This window comes from Pristiophorus japonicus, chromosome 15, assembly GCF_044704955.1.
Source record: "Pristiophorus japonicus isolate sPriJap1 chromosome 15, sPriJap1.hap1, whole genome shotgun sequence".
NCBI lineage: Eukaryota > Metazoa > Chordata > Chondrichthyes > Pristiophoridae > Pristiophorus > Pristiophorus japonicus.
The window spans coordinates 32015150-32035494 of record NC_091991.1 but is presented as its reverse complement, the minus strand read 5'-3'; the positions used below and the strand labels follow the sequence as shown (position 1 = coordinate 32035494).

At 47.2% G+C, this 20345-nt stretch overlaps 1 protein-coding gene across 7 annotated transcripts in view; it reads right to left on the bottom strand.

Moving 5' to 3' along the window:
• Positions 1-12375: 12375 nt before the first annotated feature.
• The window catches only part of xpot (exportin, tRNA (nuclear export receptor for tRNAs)), a 62676-nt gene continuing 54706 nt past the window's right edge, over positions 12376-20345 (bottom strand). For all 7 annotated transcript variants that reach the window (XM_070900281.1, XM_070900284.1, XM_070900279.1 and 4 more), the window contains exons 24-25: positions 16240-16296; positions 12376-12949 (exon numbers count right to left, since the gene is read on the bottom strand). In XM_070900281.1, coding sequence (XP_070756382.1) covers positions 12923-12949; positions 16240-16296 — 84 coding nt within the window. In that variant the 3' untranslated portion in view covers positions 12376-12922. The remainder of the gene's footprint in view (positions 12950-16239; positions 16297-20345) is intronic.

Below are 20345 nucleotides of genomic sequence, written 5' to 3'. Positions count from 1 at the left end.
CTTAAATTTGTTCAATGTACCAGCTTCCACAGCTCTCTGAGGCAGTGAATTCCACAGATTAACAACCCTCTGAGAGAAGAAATTTCTCCTCATCTCTGTTTTAAATGGGCAACCCCTTATTCTAAGATCATGCCCTCTAGTTCTAGTCTCCCACATCAATGGAAACATCCTCTCTGCATCCACCTTGTCAAGCCCCTCATAATCCTATATGTTTCGATACGATCACCTCTCATTCTTCTGAATTCCAATGAGTAGAGGCCCAACCTACTCAATCTTTCCTCATAAGTCAACCCCCTCATCCCCGGAATCAACCTAGTGAACCTTCTCTGAACTGCCTCCAAAGCAAGTATATCCTTTCGTAAATATGGAAACCAAAACTGCACGCAGTATTCCAGGTGTGGCCTCACCAATACCTTTTATAGCTGTAGCAAGACTTCCCTGCTTTTATACTCCACCCCCTTTACAATAAAGGCCAAGCTACCATTGGCCTTCCTGATCACTTGCTGTACTTGCATACTATCCTTTTGTGTTTCATGCACAAGTACCCCCAGGTCCCGCTGTACTGCCGCACTTACAATCTTTCCATTTAAATAATAATTTACTCTTTGATTTTTTTTCTGCCAAAGTGCATGATCTCACACTTTCCAACATTATACTCCATCTGCCAAATTTTTGCCCACTCACTTAGCCTGTCTATGTCCTTTTGCAGATTTTTTGTGTCCTCCTCACACATTGCTTTTCCTCCCATCTTTGTATCGTCAGCAAACTTGGCTACCTTACACTCAGTCCCTTCTTCCTAGTTGTTAATATAGATTGTAAATAGTTGGGTTCCGAGCACTGATCCCTGCGGCATCCCACTAGTTGCCAACCAGAGAATGAACCATTTATCCCGACTCGCTGTTTTCTGTTAGTTAACCAATCCTCTATCCATGCTAATATATTACTCCCAACCCCATGTACTTTTATCTTGTGCAGTAACCTTTTATGTGGCACCTTGTCAAATGCCTTCTGGAAGTCCAAATACACCACATCCACTGGTTCCCCTTTATCTACCCTGTTCGTTACATCCTTGAAGAACTCCAGCAAATTTGTCAAACATGACTTCCCCTTCATAAATCCATGCTGACTCTGCCTGACCGAATTTTGCTTTTCCAAATGTCCCGCTACTGCTTCTTTAATAATGGACTCCAACATTTTCCCAACCACAGATGTTAGGCTAACTGGTCTATAATTTCCTGCCTTTTGTCTGCCTCTTTTTTTAAATAGGGGCGTTACATTTGCAATTTTCCAATCTGCTGGGACCTCCCCAGAATCCAGGGAATTTTGGTAAATTACAACCAATGCATCCACAATCCCTGCTGCTACTTCTCTTAAGACCCTAGGATGCAAGCCATCAGGTCCAGAGGATTTATTTGCCTTTAGTCCCATTATCTTACAAAGACAAACAAGATGTAAGCAGAAATGTTTCTATAAATTAAAGAAATTTAACACTCAAATAAATAGGGTTGAATACAAAGAACCAAAGAAAACTAAAGCTGTTATTAGATCAGCAAAAAGGCTAATGGAAAAAAGGATTGTAGACAACTGTGGCGGCAATGGGAAGAGTTTTTTTTTAATTATGTGAGGACTCAGAGAAATATCAAAGACTGTATTGGGACACTGGAGGGTGTTCAAGGACAGGTTACAAATGACACACTGAGTATGGCGGAAATATTAAATGACTATTTTGCATCAGTCTTCACCCTTGAAGATGATGCTCAAATATTAGAATTTAATAATGCTAGTTTTACCAGTAACATTAACATAGATAAGCATATTGTTTTAGAAAAATGGGAATGCAGTTCTGGCTGCTCACCCTAATCCTGTACTCTATTCCACTTCATTTCAAGACTACATTTCACTTTGACATCCTATGTGCAATGCTATGGGAGACCAACTAGTATATGAAACAAACACAGGGAGGAATTCTATTGTAAGGGTTACTAAATGCCTAGTCCCCTTTTACACAGTTCTTTGACGTCACGATTTATAAGAACAAAATTACACACGGCACAGGGTTTTTGGCTCAACCAAGATTTGTTCCTTTTATTGAACATACACACAACGACATCCCTAGTATAAATCACTAAGATTTACTTGGGACTAACAAACCCAGAATACAAACCCCTACGAAAAGGTCATTTGCATTGGCACAACTTGATGAAGTTAAACTCGTTCGCGATTTGACTGTTGCATATAAAGTTACTCAGACCCACACACAACACCCTTCTATGATTTGGCTGGAACAAAACATACAATCACCAATTTCTTGGCTGTCTTCTGAGGTTGACTGTATGCCTTTTCCTTGGTTGCAGCTTGTGTCCCAAAGACTGACTGGCTTCTGTTGCTGTTCCTGTACTACTTCGTCCTTTGCCTTCGAAAATGGGTCTTTATACCAAAAACCAACTTGCAATCTTGGAACAGATTTAACTCGATGGCCGCATCAAATGTGAACTCTTGATGGCTAATTGTTCCTCATCTAGAGTCATTGTCCATGATCACCTTGGCCCCCGCCTGTCTGTAGGGCGAGGTCCTTTACAACTTTAAAACTCTTCGAGTCCCAACGCAAAGAGTGTGAAGAAGTCGAGCGCAGGCAGTGGAAGGAGCGTGCGGCAAACCAGCCTCACCCACCCCTTCCCTCGACGAATGTCTGTCCCACCTGTAACGGGGTCTGTGCCTCTCGTATTAGACTGTTCAGCCACCAAAGAATTCACTTTGGGAGTGGAAGCAAGTCTTCCTCGATTCCGAGGGACTGCCTATGATGATGATGATGATTTACAATGTAACCTTCCCAAGGTGACTTAATTGTTGATATCTAGTAGCATTCATATCCAAATGGCTCAGGGCCCAGTCCATTGTCTAAGCCTACCCTGATAGCAGCCTTTCTGGAGCCACAGTCCAGGCTACTTTTCTTTAAGCAATGTAACCCCTTAAATTAAATGAATATATGAATGTTCTTGTATCTTTTCAGACAGGAAACCATGGAAAGTGTGAATGTCTCTCTTCTGCTGTCATTGCCTGGTAATTTAGGTCGATAGCAGATATCCTGTATCATACTCCTTCATGATGCCCGATGGTTTGGCTGCAAAGTAAGAATTAACCCTTTTCTGCCCAGCTCTTTTTACAACCTGTGATGCAGTTCTGAGTTTTTATATTCAATAGTCTAATTTTTTACCGGGGGTTGTGGGTGGGGGGGGGGGGGCGGAGGAACGAATCCTACACTACTGATGCACCTTTCCTATCTCTGTTTTTTGATTTATATTTTTCCCTCCCCTATTTAAACATCACTCCATCTTTCATTTTTCAATTCTGATGAAGGTTATTGTACGTACAATAATTTAATTGCGTCTTCTAAACTGAGGAAGTCGCCCTATTTAATGGCTAAAACTGTGGATGCATACAAGAACAATGCATTCTCACAGGAACTAGGATAACGTAGGCCAATAAAGCCACAGGCCCAGAGACAGCTTGGGAGAGGCGATTAGTGTGTGACTCACCAACTGGAGAGAGGCGCTGGGGGGGGGGGGGGGCAGCGATCGAGAGAGAGAGAGAGGCGCAGAGAGAGAGAGCAAGAGAGAGGCGCAGAGAGAGAGAAAGGGGGCAGCGATCGAGAGAGAGAGAAAGAGGTGCAGACAGAGAAAGAGAGGCGCAGAGAGAGAGAAAGAGAGAGCGCAGAGAGAGAGCAAGAGAGAGAGAGAGAGGCGCAGAGAGAGAGAAAGAGAGAGCGCAGAGAGAGAGCAAGAGAGAGAGAGAGAGGCGCAGAGAGAGAGAGAGCGAGAGAGAGGCGCAGAGAGAGAAAGAGAGAGAGGCGCACAGAGCGAAAGAGAGAGAGGCGCAGAGAGAGAGTGAGAGAGACACGCAGGGAGCGAGAGTGGTGCAGAGAGCGAGAGGGGGAAAGGCGCAGAGAGAGGCGCAGAGAGCGAGAGAGTGAGAGAGAGGTGCAGAGAGCGAGAGAGGGAGAGGCGCAGAGAGAGAGAGAGAGTGAGACATGCAGGGAGCGAGAGAGGTGCAGAGAGCGAGAGAGGTGCACAGAGAGAGAAGCGCAGAGAGCGAGAGAGAGGCGCAGAGAACGAGAGAGGGGTGCAGAGAATGAGAGAGGGGTGCAGAGAATGAGAGAGGGGTGTAGAGAGTGAGAGAGGGGTATAAAGAGCGAGAGAGGGGTGCAGAGAGTGAGAGAGGGGTGCAGAGAGTGAGAGAGGGGTGCAGAGAGCGAGAGAGGGGCGCAGACAGCGAGAGAGGGGTGCAGAGAGTGAGAGAGGGGTGTAGAGAGCAAGAGAGGGGTGCAGACAGCGAGAGAAGGGTGAAGACAGCGAGAGAGGGGTGCAGAGAGTGAGAGAGGGGTGCAGACAGCGAGAGAGGGGTGCAGAGAGTGAGAGAGGGGTGTAGAGAGCAAGAGAGGGGTGCAGAGAGCGAGAGAGGGGCGCAGACAGCGAGAGAGGGGTGCAGAGAGCAAGAGAGGGGTGCAGAGAGTGAGAGAGGGGTGTAGAGAGCAAGAGAGGGGTGCAGACAGCGAGAGAGGGGTGCAGAGAGTGAGAGAGGGGTGTAGAGAGCAAGAGAGGGGTGCAGACAGTGAGAGAGGGGTGCAGAGAGTGAGAGAGGGGTGTAGAGAGCAAGAGAGGGGTGCAGAGAGTGAGAGAGGGGTGCAGAGAGTGAGAGAGGGGTGCAGACAGCGAGAGAGGGGTGCAGAGAGTGAGAGAGGGGTGCAGAGAGTGAGAGAGGGGTGTAGAGAGTGAGAGAGGGGCGCAGAGAGTGAGAGAGAGAGGCGCAAAGAGCGAGAGAGAGAGGTGCAGAGAGCAAATTGTTATGTCTTTCGATGCTCTGATAATGTCTCCATGAGGCAATGTATTGCACTTGAACTGTAGTGACCTTAGTCCATTTAATATAACTCCAGAGTGAGGTTCACACATGGTGGCCTGCCTTTTATACTAAGCCTGGCACACGTGTACAGATAACCTACAAGTCTCCCACTGCAGTGCCTTCTGGTGGCACACCTAAATGACCATACAGCTGGTGTACACGTTTCCCATAGTAGTGCCCTATGGTGGCACATCATATGTAATAGTACAAGCAGTAAACATGTCTGGATACATGACATTACTCTCCCCCGAGCCCTTAGTGCAAATCGCCTTCATACATTGACTGTGCTCTGGGCTTAGCTCTATCTGGTTGACCCTTGGAAGGTCGTTTCCATCTTGGGTGAGTAGGTGGTGTTTCGTTGGCAGTAGAGGTGCTGGTCGTTTCTGTTTGTGAGTCCATGACCACTCCATTCTCTCCCTCCCACGTATAGATTATGCCGGTGGCTCATTACATTCATATACATTCAAGTCCAGAAAAAAAAAATTGCATTTACATCATTACATTTGTGGTACAGTTGTGAGGCAAGTACATTTGACCGGTGAGGTACATTCTTGATACATACTTGGAATCAGTACTGGTGTCAGCACCGGTGGTGAGGACAAACTAGTACCAGAACTGCTGGATGGTGTCCAGGTAGTCTGGTGGTGGCGTGGTGCCCAGTGCTGGCAGTGGGAACCCGGTTGGCTCAAGTTGCCTACTCTCAGGGCCTTTGCCGTTGCTCCTAGCGTCGGGCAAGTTCACAGATGCCTGTGACCTCCCTGTCCTTTCCTTATGCCTCGGGTCGCTGCTGAGGAGCAGTTGTCTAGCAGTGCGCAGGGAACTGTTGACTCGTTTGGTGCCATCGGGTGCCTGAGAGGTGGAGCCAATCGGGGGCAGGGTATCGATACCAGTGCCGTTGCCCTCCTGAGATCGCTTGCTCTGTAGCTTGTCTATATTAGCTGCTTGTGGCCACACTCCGTGGTGCATCACTCTGGTCCCAGGAACACAGGCTACAGCATTGGGTAGCTCGCTGGACCTGTGTGCTCCCGATGGGTGTTTGCCCGCTACGTTATCTGAATACAATTGAAATCCTACATCACACAACGTTTCATTAATCATTGTAGATTAACTGTATCTCCGATCGCAATCGCACGACTTTTCTTTGCTTATTACATGTATAAAACTCTGATCATCAATTACAAGTTTTACATTTAACTCACAGTTGCTATTACGTTGATTGAGAATGTGGACCTGTCCCTTTAAGTGTGGTGGGTTGCTGGTCTCCTTTAAGAGAGCCTTGCTATCTTTACCCCAACCATCTTCTTCACTTGGTATCACGTGTTGCTCCATCAGCACTGCACCTCGTGGCCTGGCCACCGCCATCTTTTTCTTCAGCGCTTCACCTCGTGGTTTGGGCACCATCTTTCTTCCATCCACGATGTCGACTGCTGTGATCCTCTTCTCCCCGGGTTCTGCCACCGAGGCTGGAAGTTGCCTTTGGATCCAATTTTCTTCCTCCGGAGCCCTGTCACTGGAGCCTGGAAGGTGTGTTCGGGTCGTCTCAGCTGGATCATCTCCACGCAGTCGTGCTGAGTGGTCTGCTCTCTGGTGCCAGATCCAACCTCAGATGGGGGCTTGCTTTGCCTCTGAGCATGGGGGACGTCGATCGCTGGAGGGGTGAAGTCTTCCCAGCTCCAATGGATCTTCTCCATCCACCTTCTTCCGAGTAGCGTTGGACCATCACCTGCAACAATCCACAGCGGTAACTTGTGCACCGTGCCCTCATGAAGTATCTTTACATCCGCATTAGCAATGATTGGGATAAGTTAATTGGTGTAGGCGCACAGCTTTGCCTGAACCGAGACCAACTGGGTCGTTCAGCTTGATTGTCCCATAGCCTCTCAAAGGCTTCTTGATTCATTACTGACTGGCTCGCTCCCGTGTCCACTTCCATGAAGACTGGAACACTGTTTATCTCAACTTCCATCCTCAATGGGGAACATTCTGTGGTGCAGGTAAACATACCATACACCTCATCGTGGGGTTGAGCTGAATTTCTGAGCACCTCTTCATAATCCGCGCTGGATTCATGGCCATCTGCAGACTCTTCAACACAGTAAGTCATATTTCTTTTACACATTTGCTGGAGGTGGCCCTTTGTGCTGCAGCCTTTACACATAGTCCTTAAAACGGCACTGGTGAGCCCTGTGATTCCCTCCGCAATGTCAGCATGGTGCTAACCGATTAGCCCCCCTCGGCGGACTCAGAGTTATGGGACTCAGGGGCGTGTTCTCTGTGTACAGTACTTGCCGGGTTCGAGTACTGAGGATGAGACATCTGCCTAGAGCCGCAGGTCGAGGTCAAGAATGCCTGGCTCATGGTGATGGCCTTCTGCAGTGTGACTGTGGTATTTGCAGATAGTAGTCTGTGAAGAAGGCCCTCATGGCTAATTCCGATGACAAAGATATCCCGTAGCGCTTCGGAGAAGTGTTCGCCGAAATCACACGGTGCCGCCAGCAGCCTGAGGTCTGCAGCATATTTCGCGATTTCCCTGGCCTTTGGACCATCGGTGGGTATAAAACCTGTGTTTGGCTGTGAGGATGCTCTCTTTGGTCTTGAGTTGTTCTTGGATCAGCGTTACAAGCTCCTCGTACATCTTGGCCGGTGTCTTCGCTGGTGCTAACAAGTCCCTGACAAGGCCATAGACAGTGAGCCCACAACTGGTTAGCAGGATAGCTCTGCGCTTATCAGCCAGTGTGGCCAGATTATCGCCTGCCAGGTCATTTGTTGTGAAGAAATGGTCGAGTCTCTCCACAAAGGCATCCCAATCATCACCATCGGCGAATTGCTGCAACGTACCAAGGTTAGCCATTTTCACGTGAAAGTCTGTAATCTCGTCGCCAATTGTTATGTCTTTAGATGGTCTGATAATGACTCCACGAGGCAATGTATTGCACTTGAACTATAGTCACCTTAATCCATTTAATATAACTCCAGAGTGAGGATCACACATGGTGGCCTGCCTTTTACACTAGGCCTGGTTCACGTGTATAGGTAACCGACAAGTCTCCCACTGCAGTGCCCTCTGGTGGCACACCTTAATGACCATACAGCTGGTGTACAAGTTTCCCATAATAGTGGCATATCATATATAATAGTACAAGCAGTAAACATGTCTGGATACATGAGAGCGCGAGCGAGAGGGGCGTGCAGAGAGCACGAGCGAGAGGGGCAGAGAGCGAGCGAGGCGGGCAGAGAGCGAGCGAGGCGGGCAGGAGAGAAGTGCAGAGAGGGAGAGAGAGAGAAGTGCAGAGAGAGGCGGAGAGAGAAGTGCAGAGAGATGAAGAGAGGCAGAGAGAGGTGCAGAGGCAGAGAGAAACACACACACACAGACGCAGAGACAGAGAAGCATATAGCCAAGACAGAGAGGGAGAGAGAAACAGATGCAGACAGAGACAAAAGAGATTACAGAAGTCACATAGATATGCAGGTTTTCCTGGGAGGTGAGGTTTAAACCAGCTGGTTTGGATAGTCACCAGCATACCGATGGATTTTCCCCAGGTACAGAGGTTCCAGAATGAAGGGGTGACTCCTCTACAGCAGAAGGTTCATTACCCCTGCGTCCCAGTTGTCAACACCACCATCCCAGGGGAGGGTGTGCAGCTCCTAAGGGCGAGGTTATATAAATTCTAGGAACACTACCAGTTACCAGTCTTCGACCTCAACACTACTTTCCCACCTGATCCCCATATCCTTTGATTCCTCCAGAGTCCAAGGTCAAGGCAGGTGACATTTGAGATGGAAGTGGGCAGTCTTTGTGGCAGAAAGGCTATAGGATTACAAGTTTGGCTCAGTTTAATAGAACACAGATTTTGTGGCTCGACCTGAACATTGGTCTTCCCAACCCTTCACTGGAGGGAATTACATCTCACCCCATCTAATATCTCCTTTGGCTTAGGATCCATGTGTATCTGATTGCACTTCTGTGATATGTCTTGGGATGTTTTAGTACTTGAAAGATACTATATAAATGCAAGTTTTTGTATAATATATAAAGTAGGCAGGCAAAGATGTATACAATATCAAAAGTCGAAGGGTTAAGACTGTGACAGAACCCAGGATTGTCCAGTGACCACAGAGCAAAAGCTTGGTCTAACATATTTATACAGGACTGGGAAAGAAAGACTTACATTTATATAGCGCCTTTCAGAACCATTGGATGTATCAAAACGCTTTACAGCCAATTAAATACTTTTGAAGTGTAGTCACCGTTGTAATGTAGGAAACATGGCAGTCAATTTGCGCACAGCAAGCTCCCAAAATCAGCAATATGATAATGACCAGATAATGTGTTTCAGTGATATTGATGGATAAATATTATCCAGTACACAGGGGATAATTCCCCTGCTCTTCTTTGAAATAGTGCCATAAGATCTTTTACGTCCACCTGAGAGATAGGGCCTCAGTTTAATGTCTCATCCGAAAGGCGGCACCTCTGACAGTGCAGCACTGCCGAGATTTTTGTGCTCATGTCCCTGGGACATGAACATAAGAATTAGGAACAGGAGTAGGCCATCCAGCCCCTCGAGCCTGCTCCGCCACTCAACAAGATCATGGCTGATCTGGCCGTGGACTCAGCTCCACTTACCCGCCTGCTCCCCATAACCCTTAATTCCCTTATTGGTTAAAAATCTATCTATCTGTGATTTGAATACATTCAATGAGCTAGCCTCAACTGCTTCCCTGGGCAGAGAATTCCAGAGATTCACAACCCTCTGGGAGAAGAAATTCCTTCTCAACTCAGTTTTAAATTGGCTCCCCCGTATTTTGAGGCTGTGCCCCCTAGTTCTAGTCTCCCCGACCAATGGAAACAACCTCTCTGCCTCTATCTTGTCTATCCCTTTCATGATTTTAAATGTTTCTATAAGATCACCCCTCATCCTTCTGAACTCCAACGAGTAAAGACCCAGTCTACTCAATCTATCATCATAAGGTAACCCCCTCATCTCCGGAATCAGCCTAGTGAATCGTCTCTGTACCCCCTCCAAAGCTAGTGTATCCTTCCTTAAGTAAGGTGACCAAAACTGCACGCAGTACTCCAGGTGCGGCCTCACCAATACCCTGTACAGTTGCAGCAGGACCTCCCTGCTTTTGTACTCCATCCCTCTCACAATGAAGGCCAACATTCCATTCGCCTTCCTGATTACCTGCTGCACCTGCAAACTAACTTTTTTTTTTGGGATTCATGCACAAGGAGGGGTCGAGCGCTAGTCATAAACCAGCTGGTGGCCGCAATGTTGTGGTACCGGCTGGTCACTTTGACCCCTCTCCCTGCGTTTGTCGCCAAGATACAGAAGAAGCTGGTGGACTTCTTCTGGAACAACAGGAAGCACTGGGTCTCTGCCGCGGTCCTGAGTCTCCCGCTTGAGGAGGGCGGTCAGTCGTTGGTGTGCGTCAGCGGCCCAGCTCGCGACTTTCCGTCTTCAGACCCTGCAGAGATACCTTTACGTCGAGCCCCCTCCTAGGTGGTGTGCTCTGGCGAGGTATTTCTTCCGCCAGCAGCTCGACCTCAATTATGACACGCAGCTCCTGTTTGTGAACTTGGGGGGTGCCAGGACCGCCCTCCGGGAGCTGCCTGTCTTTTACAGGGAACTCATCAGGGTCTGGAACAAAGTCTCCACCAAGCGCAGCTCTCCACCGGCTGGAGTGGCGGCCGTCCTGCAGGAACCGCTGCTCGGGAATCCGTACCTCCACGGCCGAGGTTTTATGTGGCGGTCGGAAGAGAGGGCTGTGGCTTGTGAGGTGACCAGGGTCAGGGACCTGCTCGATGGCGGAGGAGCGGGCTGGATGGCGCCAGACACGCTGGCGCGGCGCCTAAATTCTGCCAACGTCTGCCACGCGGCCGATGCCATCGAGTCGCTAAAAACAGCTCTGGGCCCCGACTCCGTTAGGTGCATCGAGGAGGCTCAAGCACGTGGGGAGATCCCGTCCGAACTGACCCCCGTCCGGACGGAATTCCTCATCGGCGCCAAACCCCGGAACCTCCCTCGGGGGCCGGCGCCTCACAACTTGAGCCGCCTCGGGGAAATCCCCTCCGTGCCTTTCAGTTCCGCGCGGAGGGGTTTCCTGTACGGGCTGCTCCTGCACACCCTCAACTTTGCCATCCTCGCCGGCCGTCCGGACACGCCATGGCGTACCATCTTGCTGTCCGGAAGAGGCGGGGGTCCCCGATGGAGGGCACGCTACGCAGGGGTCCTCCCACTATTCATCGGGGACTTGGCCTGGAGGGTGGTGCACGGAGCAGTGCCGTGCAACAAATTTTTAAGCCGGTTCACGGACTCCCAGGCCGCCTGCAATTTCTGCGGTCTGGAGGAGTCCGTGTTCCATGTTTTTATTGAGTGCACAAGGTTGCAGCCCCTGTTCCATTATTTGAAGGGGCTGCTCCTGAAATTCTGGCTGCACTTCAGTCCCACTCTCCTGATCTTTGGGCACCCTGTGCGGAGGGGAGCGGGTAGGTCCGAGGGCCTCCTCGTAGGACTGCTCCTGGGCACGGCCAAGGGTGCCATCAGCCGGTCCAGGCAGCGGGCGGTCGAGGGGGTCGTTCAACCTGACTGCCTGCCTCTCTTCCGCTCTTACATCCGGTCCAGGGTGTCCTTGGAGATGGAGCACGCGGTGTCCACCGGTACGCTCGCGGCCTTCCGCGAGAGGTGGGCACCGGAGGGACTGGAGTGCATCATCACGCCCGGCAACCAAATTTTAATTTGATTTTACGTTTTAAAGTTTAATTTGTTTTCATTGCCGGTGCTTTTAGTGTCCCCCTCCCCTTTTATAGGGGGCACTGGAAAAATTTGATTTTAGCGCCCCAAAAAAAAAACCAAAAACCAAAAAAAAAAAAGGGGGCCTTGAAAATGTCTGCTGTGTCACCCAGGTCGGGTGGCATGGTTTTAATGTTTTATGTTTTTGCAGGTTAACTCAAAAGAGTTTCATGCACAAGGATCCAAAAAGAGTTTCATGCACAAGGACCCCCAGGTCCCTCTGCACCGCAGCATGTTGTAATTTCTCCCCATTCAAATAATATTCCCTTTCACCCCCCCCCCCCCACCCCCAAGGTGGATGACCTCACATTTTCCGACATTGTATTCTATCTGCCAAACCTTAGCCCATTCGCTTAACCTATCCAAATCTCTTTGCAACCTCTGTGTCCTCTACACAACCCGCTTTCCCACTAATCTTTGTGTCATCTGCAAATTTTGTTACACTACACTCTGTCCCCTCTTCCAGGTCATCTATGTATGAACCCATGACCTTCTGACTCGGGCGTGTGTGCTACCCACCGAGCCATGGCTGACACTTGCTGAGACACGTTCTCTTTGCCACTAGAGTTCCTCAGCAAACAAACACCGGACTCACTTGTTGCTTTGAGTTGAGGATAAGAGGGGCAAGCATCATAAAAACAGACATTTAAATTGGTTTCCCCAAAGAGAAATAAAACACTTCGCAGACATCTGACTGAAATTTATTTTAGTTCATTATATGCCTGGGACTGAAATTCATGTTTAGCTTATTAGACATCTAGGACAATGTTTGCTCATCAAGCCATAGAAATTTACATATAATGTGATGGCCAACCACTATTAACAAGAACAATTCCATATTTTACAGTGAACTCTGCTCATTTGAATACATTTTTTTCCAAAAAAAAGTGGAGATTAAAGTAATATGGTATTCAAATGCTGTCTTCATACTACAGCACGTAATTCAAAGGTTTATTATACAGGAATGACGGTGCTTGGGCAATAAGCACCCTCACCTTCCCAATAGACAGTCTACTAAGACAAAATATAAGTAATCGGTTAACAAATTACTTCAATATAATTTAAATAAAAATGAGCTAAAATATGTAGTCTACACAAAACACAGAGCGCCTCTTTGGAATCTGCACAAGGTTTTTGCAACCTTCCCGAGAACCAATTTCAGCAATCTGCATAAATTAAAATGAAATGTAGATTCTTGAGATGTCAAGAGAAATGGATCTTTATATTCATTCTCAAGGCTTGGCTCGCTGAAAGAATACCTGAGAGAGAAAAAAAACAACATGTTAGTCTGCTATTTTAAGGGCATTTGAAAGAGGATTTGGAATGTCGACACCCCATTAATTTACAATACTGTGCTGCTTTCTTTACTGCAGAACTGGGCACAATACAGGCAGGTTTATTTTCTTTGACATTTCTAAATCTTTACATCACAAGAAAGTTTGGGCAATCTCCATTGCCATCCATTAGCAGGACATTTGGAAAAGCAAAATTCGGTCAGGCAGAGTCAGCATGGGTTTATGAAGGGGAAGTCATGTTTGACAAATTTGCTGGAATTCTTTGAGGATGTAACAAACAGGGTGGATAAAGGGAAACCAGTGGATGTGGTGTATTTGGACTTCCAGAAGGCATTTGACAAGGTGCCACATAAAAGGTTACTGCACAAGATAAAAGTTCACGGGGTTGGGGGTAATATATTAGTTAGCCAATCCTCTATCCATGCTAACAGAAAACAGAGCATCGGGATAAATGGTTCATTCTCTGGTTGGCAACCAGTAACTAGTGGGGTGCCACAGGGATCAGAGCTGGGACCCCAACTATTTACAATCTATATTAATGACTTGGAAGAAGGGACTGAGTGTAATGTAGCCAAGTTTGCTGACAATACAAAGATGGGAGGAAAAGCAATGCATGAGGAGGACACAAAAAATCTGCAAAAGGACACAGACAGGCTAAGTGAGCGGGCAAAATTTGGCAGATGGCATATAATGTTGGAAAATCATGCACTTTGGCAGAAAAAAAATGAAATGGAGAAAGATTGCAAAGTGCGTCAGTACAGCGGGACCTGGGGGTACTTGTGCATGAAACACAAAAGGATAGTACGCAGGTACAGCAAATGATCAGGAAGGCCAATGGAATCTTGGTCTTTATTGCAAAGGGGATGGAGTATAAAAGCAGGGAAGTCTTGCTACAGCTATACAGGGTATTAGTGAGGCCACATCTGGAATACTGTTTTGGTTTCCATATTTACAAAAGGATATACTTGCTTTGGAGGCAGTTCAGAGAAGGTTCACTAGGTTGATTCCGGAGATGAGAGGGTTGACTTATGAAGAAAGGTTGAGTAGGTTGGGTCTCTACTCATTGGAATTCAGAAGAATCAGAGGTGATCTTATCGAAACGTGTAAGATTATGAGGGGGCTTGATAAGGTGGATGCAGAGAGGATGTTTCCACTGATGGGGGAGACTAGAACTAGAGGGCATGATCTTAGAATAAGGGGCCGTTATTTAAAACTGAGATGAGGAGAAATTTCTTCTGAGGGTTGTAAATCTGTGGAATTCGCTGCCTCAGAGAGCTGTGGAAGCTGGGACATTGAATAAATTTAAGACAGAAATAGACAGTTTCTTAAACGATAAGGGGATAAAGGGTTATGGGGAGCGGGCAGGGAAGTGGAGCCGAGTCCATGATCAGATCAGCCACGATCTTATTGAATGGCAGAGCAGGCTCGAGGGGCTGTATGGCCTACTCCTGTTCCTATTTCTTATGTTCTTATTATTTGGCACAGGTATATATTCGACATGTCATGTTGTGTCGTGCTCCCTTCAGACTTGTTCCAGCACAAATACACAAGGACATAAGAATTAGGAGCAGGAGTAGGCCACTCGAACCTGCTCTGCCATTCAATAAGATCACAGCTGATCTTCTACCTCAACACCAATTTCTCACCCAATGCCCATAACCCTCGATTCCAACTATCTATCTAACTCAGCCTTGAATATACGCAACGATTCAGCATCGACGGCCCTTTGGGGCAGAAAATTCCAAAGATTCACAACCCTCTGATTGAAGAAATTCCTCCTCATTTCAGTCTGAAATGGGCGACCCCTTATCTTAAGACTATGCCCCCTAATTTTAGACTCTCCAGCCAGGGGAAACAGCCTTTCAGCATCGACCCTGTCAATCCGCCTCAGAATCTTGTACGTTTCAATGAGATCACCTCTCATTCTTTTAAACTCCAGAAATTATAGACCCAATCTATTCAATCTCTCCTCATAAGACAATCCTCTCAGCCCAGAAATCAATCTGGTGAACCTTCATTGCACTCTCTCTAAGGCAAGTATATCCTTCCTTAGATAAGGAGACCAAAGCTGTGCACAGTACTCCAGGTATGGCCTCACCAAAGCCCTGTACAATTCGGAGGTTTGGTGAATGTTTGGTGCGGAGGTGCAGTGGGAGATCGTGGCGGAGGGGAGGCGAATGTTTGTGGTGGAAGAGCGGCGAGAGATCGTGGCGGAGGTGTGGCAAATGAGAGCCCAGGGGCAGCATGGGCCAGCCCACATTGATGTGTGCTCGCACTCGGTGTGTGCAGCAGAGCTGGTCTCCAGTCGTCCTGGTTCAACCTTTGCCACTGGATAAAGGCCTAGCTCTGTCAATTGTGTGGTGGCTGATGTGCAACAGTCACCACACGTTAAAAAAATCCACGGACAGGCATCTTCCACCTCTTCAACTGGAGTTCAGGACTGGAACATTTGATCCTGCATTGAAACATCTGTGAACTCATGTGGAAGCAAGTCATCCTCGTTCGAGGGACCGCCTATGATGATGATGATGATGTACAATTCTAGCAAGGCTTCCATCACCACTAGGGCAGTGAGCATCCTCACGGGGATGTGTGGTATCGTTAGTATCGGAAATGACAGCACATCATCGGATGGCTCACATGGTAAAGGCAGCACGTAATTGAGCCGCAGATTGAAATTGTCAAGACTGTGGAGTTATGTTATCTTAGGCAGGCTAACAGGAGGAGGAGTGCTCCCAACTAGCCTTCTTGGCAAAAGGAGAAGAAAATCAGCCCAGGTTCCCGCTCCTATTTGGCATCCAGTGATGCCGGACAGTACAAGTTGGCCGGTGAGTATGGACTCAGCTGTGACCATAACCAAATACACAGTCAATGCCAAGGCTTAGACAGGGAGGGTCTGTGGAGCTGGATGTATGGGGTAAAAGGTTTACAAGGAGCCACCGGTAAGCACATGACACCAGTGGAAAGCTTCAGATGAATGCCAGTAATTTCACCCATGCTTGTGACTAACAGATCCGGTACGGTGAAAAATACACTGAAGAGTTAAAAGAACTCCATCCTAACAATCAATGTTCCCCCTAAGGTGTATGGCGGCAGACCGATCGCAAGGTCCCAGGCAGGCTACTCACCAGCACTGCTGCTGGAAGAAATACGGCACAGCAAATTTAAAAGGCCCGCACGGGGAAAGAAAATTAGAGGGAATATTGATAATAGATGAAACCATTTCATGAGCCCTTCTTTCCTCATTAACCTACCTTTAGATAATTTTTAAAGATTTTTCCATCAGCTTGCTGAAGTGCTTGACAGAATTCCTGTAGATATAAATATACAAGAGTAAACATTTGAAATATTTCCTTCACAGTTCTGCTTTAGCAGATTATTCGGAGAATGGCTTTTATGTTGAAGGTAAAGAATTAAAATTATATATATATATATATATAAATGAAAGGGGAAGCATACAAACCAGTCCTTTATGTTGTTGGATACTTCCAAGCTGTTGCAATGCGTACCCTGCAGCCAATCCCGGGGGGCGGATGTCAGCAACTGGCGGACGAGATAACCGCCTCCAGTTTACGCATCTGCTGCTGGGAAATGCTTTGCAACTTCCCTGCTTGGCGTGGCTCAGATTGGGAATATAGTGCTTGCCAACAGCTCAGTATCAGTGCACTCCAGGTGTAACTTTCTCTGATCTTGGGTCCCCTTATTCCCCCCTTACACCTGCCCTCAGGACTGGAAGAGGCGAAATCATGAAGGGTTTTCTATAGAGTAGATAAAGAGAAACGTTTTCCAATGGCTGAAGGGCTGATAACCAGAGGGCTCAGATTTATGATTGGTGAAAGAACCAGAGGCGACAGGGGGTAAAACTCTTTCATGCAACAAGGGGTGAGGATTTGGAATGCACTGCCTGAAAGGGTGGTCGATTCAGATTCAATTCTCGCCTTCAAAAGGGAACTGGATAAATATTTGGAGAAAAAATTGCAGGGATCTGGGGGAAAGAGCGGGGAAATGGGACTAATTGGATAGCTCTTTGAAAGAGCCGACGCGGACTCGATGGGCCAAATGGCCTCCTTCTGTGCTGTACTTTGATGATTCTATGAACATCATGCAAGAAGGAACAGAATGAGGGGAGGGGGAAGGGAAACACCTACCCATGCACTTCATTCCACACCAGGGCCCCAAACGTTCCTGTGTGTACATGTACTTCCTCCGACCTAATATATGACATTCACTGCTCAGGGTCAGGTCTCCTTGTCATCAGGGAAATGAAACGCAGATTGGGTGATCGCTTTGCTAAACACTTCTTCTCATCTGCCTACACAATAAATGGTAGAACACAGAAGTGCAGAGGAAAAAAGGGACCTTGGAGTGTATGTCCACAGATCCCTGAAGGTAGTAGGACAGGTAGATAAGGTGGTTAAGGCATATGGAATATTTGCATTTATTAGCGAGGCATAGAATAAAAGAGCAGGGAGGTTATGCTTGAATTTTATAAAACACTATTTAGGCCACAGCTAGAGTACTGCGTGCAGTTCTGGTCACCACATTACAGGAAAGATGTGATTGCACTAGAGAGGGTACAGAGGAGATTTATGAGGATGTTGCCTGGACTGGAGAATTTTCGCGATGCGGAAAGATTGGATAGGCTGGATTTGTTTTCTTTGGAACAGAGGAGGCTGAGGGGAGACCTTATTGAGGTGTATAAAATTTATGAGGGGCCTAGAGAGAGTGGCTAGGAAGGACCTATTTCCATTAGCAGAGGCGTCAACAAACAGGGTGCATAGATTTAAGGTTATTGGGGGGAGGTTTAGAGGGGATTTGAGGGGGAATTTTTTCACCCCAAGGGTGGTGGGGGTCTGGAACTCACTGCCTAAAAGAGTGCTGGAGGCAGAAACCTTCACCACATTTAAAAAGTACTTGGATGTGCACTTGAAGTGCCGTAACCTACAAGGCTACGGACCAAGAGCTGGAAAATGGGATTAGGCTGGATAGCTCTTTGTCGGCCGCCGCAGACACGATGGGCCGAATGGCCTCCTTCCGTGCTGTAAATTTCTATGATTCTAGGTGCGGCCCCGAGTTTCCAGTCACCTGCCATCTCAATTCTCACTCTGACCTGTGTCTTTGGTCTTCTACACAGTTACTAATGAAACTCAACGGATGCGTGGGGAACAGCATGCCGTCCTTCTCTGAAGCACTTTGCAATCCCTTGCATTAACTATGACCAACAACTTCACATTTTACCTGCACCTCCCAAATTTGCTCTGGGAGTAGGTATTGGCACTGAGGGATGGGTGTGCTGGTATTTCCAGGGATAGGGGAAGCGAGCAGGTTGGTAGCGGCGGGGGGGCAGGGGGGCAGGGGGGCTGGGAAACAACATGGGACGGGACAGGACTCCATCAGAACATAACTGGAGGCGTGGTCTGCATCCTTGATGTCGGCCTACTTTTCTTCCTTCCACCAGACTCTTGGGCCACTGGAGACTGCTCTGCATTCCCGGTTTATCACACCTCCCTTTAGCATTCACACAACTCAATGCCTCTTTTTCTCATTTAACAATGACCTGTTCTCTAGCCAAAGCACTTCACGGGTCATTATATTTATTCTCCTGTGTGTGGTGTTTTTCCTCCAACTTAAAAATAATGGTATTTAAAATAAGGAGAGATTGTGTAGAATGGGCCTATACTCCCTGGCGTTAAGAAGAATGAGAGGTGATCCCCTTTGAAGCATATCAAATTCTTAAGGGGCTTGACAGGGTAGATGCAGGGAGGATGTTTCCCCTGGCTGGAGAGTCTAGAACTAGTGGGTCATAGTCTCAGAATAAGGGGTCAGCCATTTAAGAGACTGAGATGAAGAGAAATGTCTTCACTCAAAAGGTTGTGAATCTTTGGAATTCTCGACCCCAAAGGGTTGTAGATGCTGAGTATATTCAAGGTTAAGATGTATAGATTTTTGGATGTGAAGGGAATCAAAGGATATGGGGATAGTGCAGGAAAGTGGAGTTGAGGTAGATCAGCTGTGGTCTTACTGAATGGCGGAGCAGGCTCAAAGGGCCAAATGCTCTATCCCTACTTCTTATGTTGTTATGCATTCATCTGCAGTATCTTCCCGTCCTGAGGGACGGTCTAAGAACTGAAACATCGACTTGTTTCTCCACAGATGCAGCCTGACCTACTGAGTATTTCTGTCTTCTGCTGTCAAATGGTATTAGTATATTGTCCATTATTCCAGTTTTCAGTATTGGGCTATTCTGGGCTGCTCTATTAATCGGCATGGACACAGTGGGCGGGAATGGCCTCCTTCCCTGCTGTAAATTTCTATGATTCTATGAATCACAACACAGGTACAGTGAATCTGCACCCCAACATGGTGAGTGGGATCCAAACAAGCACATCCCGTTCACAGCACGAGTATGGTGGTCAAGCAAGTACAAATGTTTCCACGTTTCATTTCACTTTACATCAATCATAAGTTTTTTTTTTAAAAAGTAAAGGTTATCTAGAACCGGGGGCAAAGGGGAGGGAGGAGAGTTCTGTATTCTGTTGTTGTTTTATAAAATGGCTTCCCTACTGTAACTCCTTAAAAATTGAAACTACCCTGTATTGTTAGGCCACACTTGGGATACAGTGAACAGTTCTGGTCTCCATATTATAAAAAAAGGATATAGAGGAACTGGAGAAGGTGCAAAAAAAAATACTAGAATGATACCAGAACTGAAGGTTATACACATCAGGAAAGACTGAACAGGTTGGGGCTTTTTTCTCCAGAAGAGAGAAGACGGAGGGCGACCTGATAGATGTCTTCAAGATTATGAAAGTATAGACGTAGAGAAGATGTTTCCACTTGTAGGCAAGACCGGAACTAGGGGTCATAAATACAAGATAATCACTAATAAATCCAATAGGGAATTCAGGAGAAACTTCTTTACCCAGAGAGTGGCTAGAATGTGGAACTCTCTACCACAGGGAGTGGTTGAGGTGACGAGTATAGATGCATCCAAGGGGGAAGTGAGATAAGCATGAGAGAGAAAGGAATAGAAGGATATGTTTATGAGGTTAGATAAAGAAGGATGGGAGGAGACTTGTGTGGAGCACAAACACTGGCATGGACCTGTCGGGCCCAGTGGCCTGTTTCTGTGCTGTAAATGCTTTGCAAGACTATGTACAATATATACTCACACACATACATACATAAAGCAAGGGTACCTAAATGATGGCTCATTTCTGGACCACAGGTTCAGTTTACCCAGCCCACAGAGCTCTTGCTAATTCTTTCTATTGTTAGATGCTCGTCCACAAGGCTAATTCCAACTCGGTACCGCATCAGTTCTCAAAACTTTCCAAGCCGGAGACTGGAAAAAACTGAT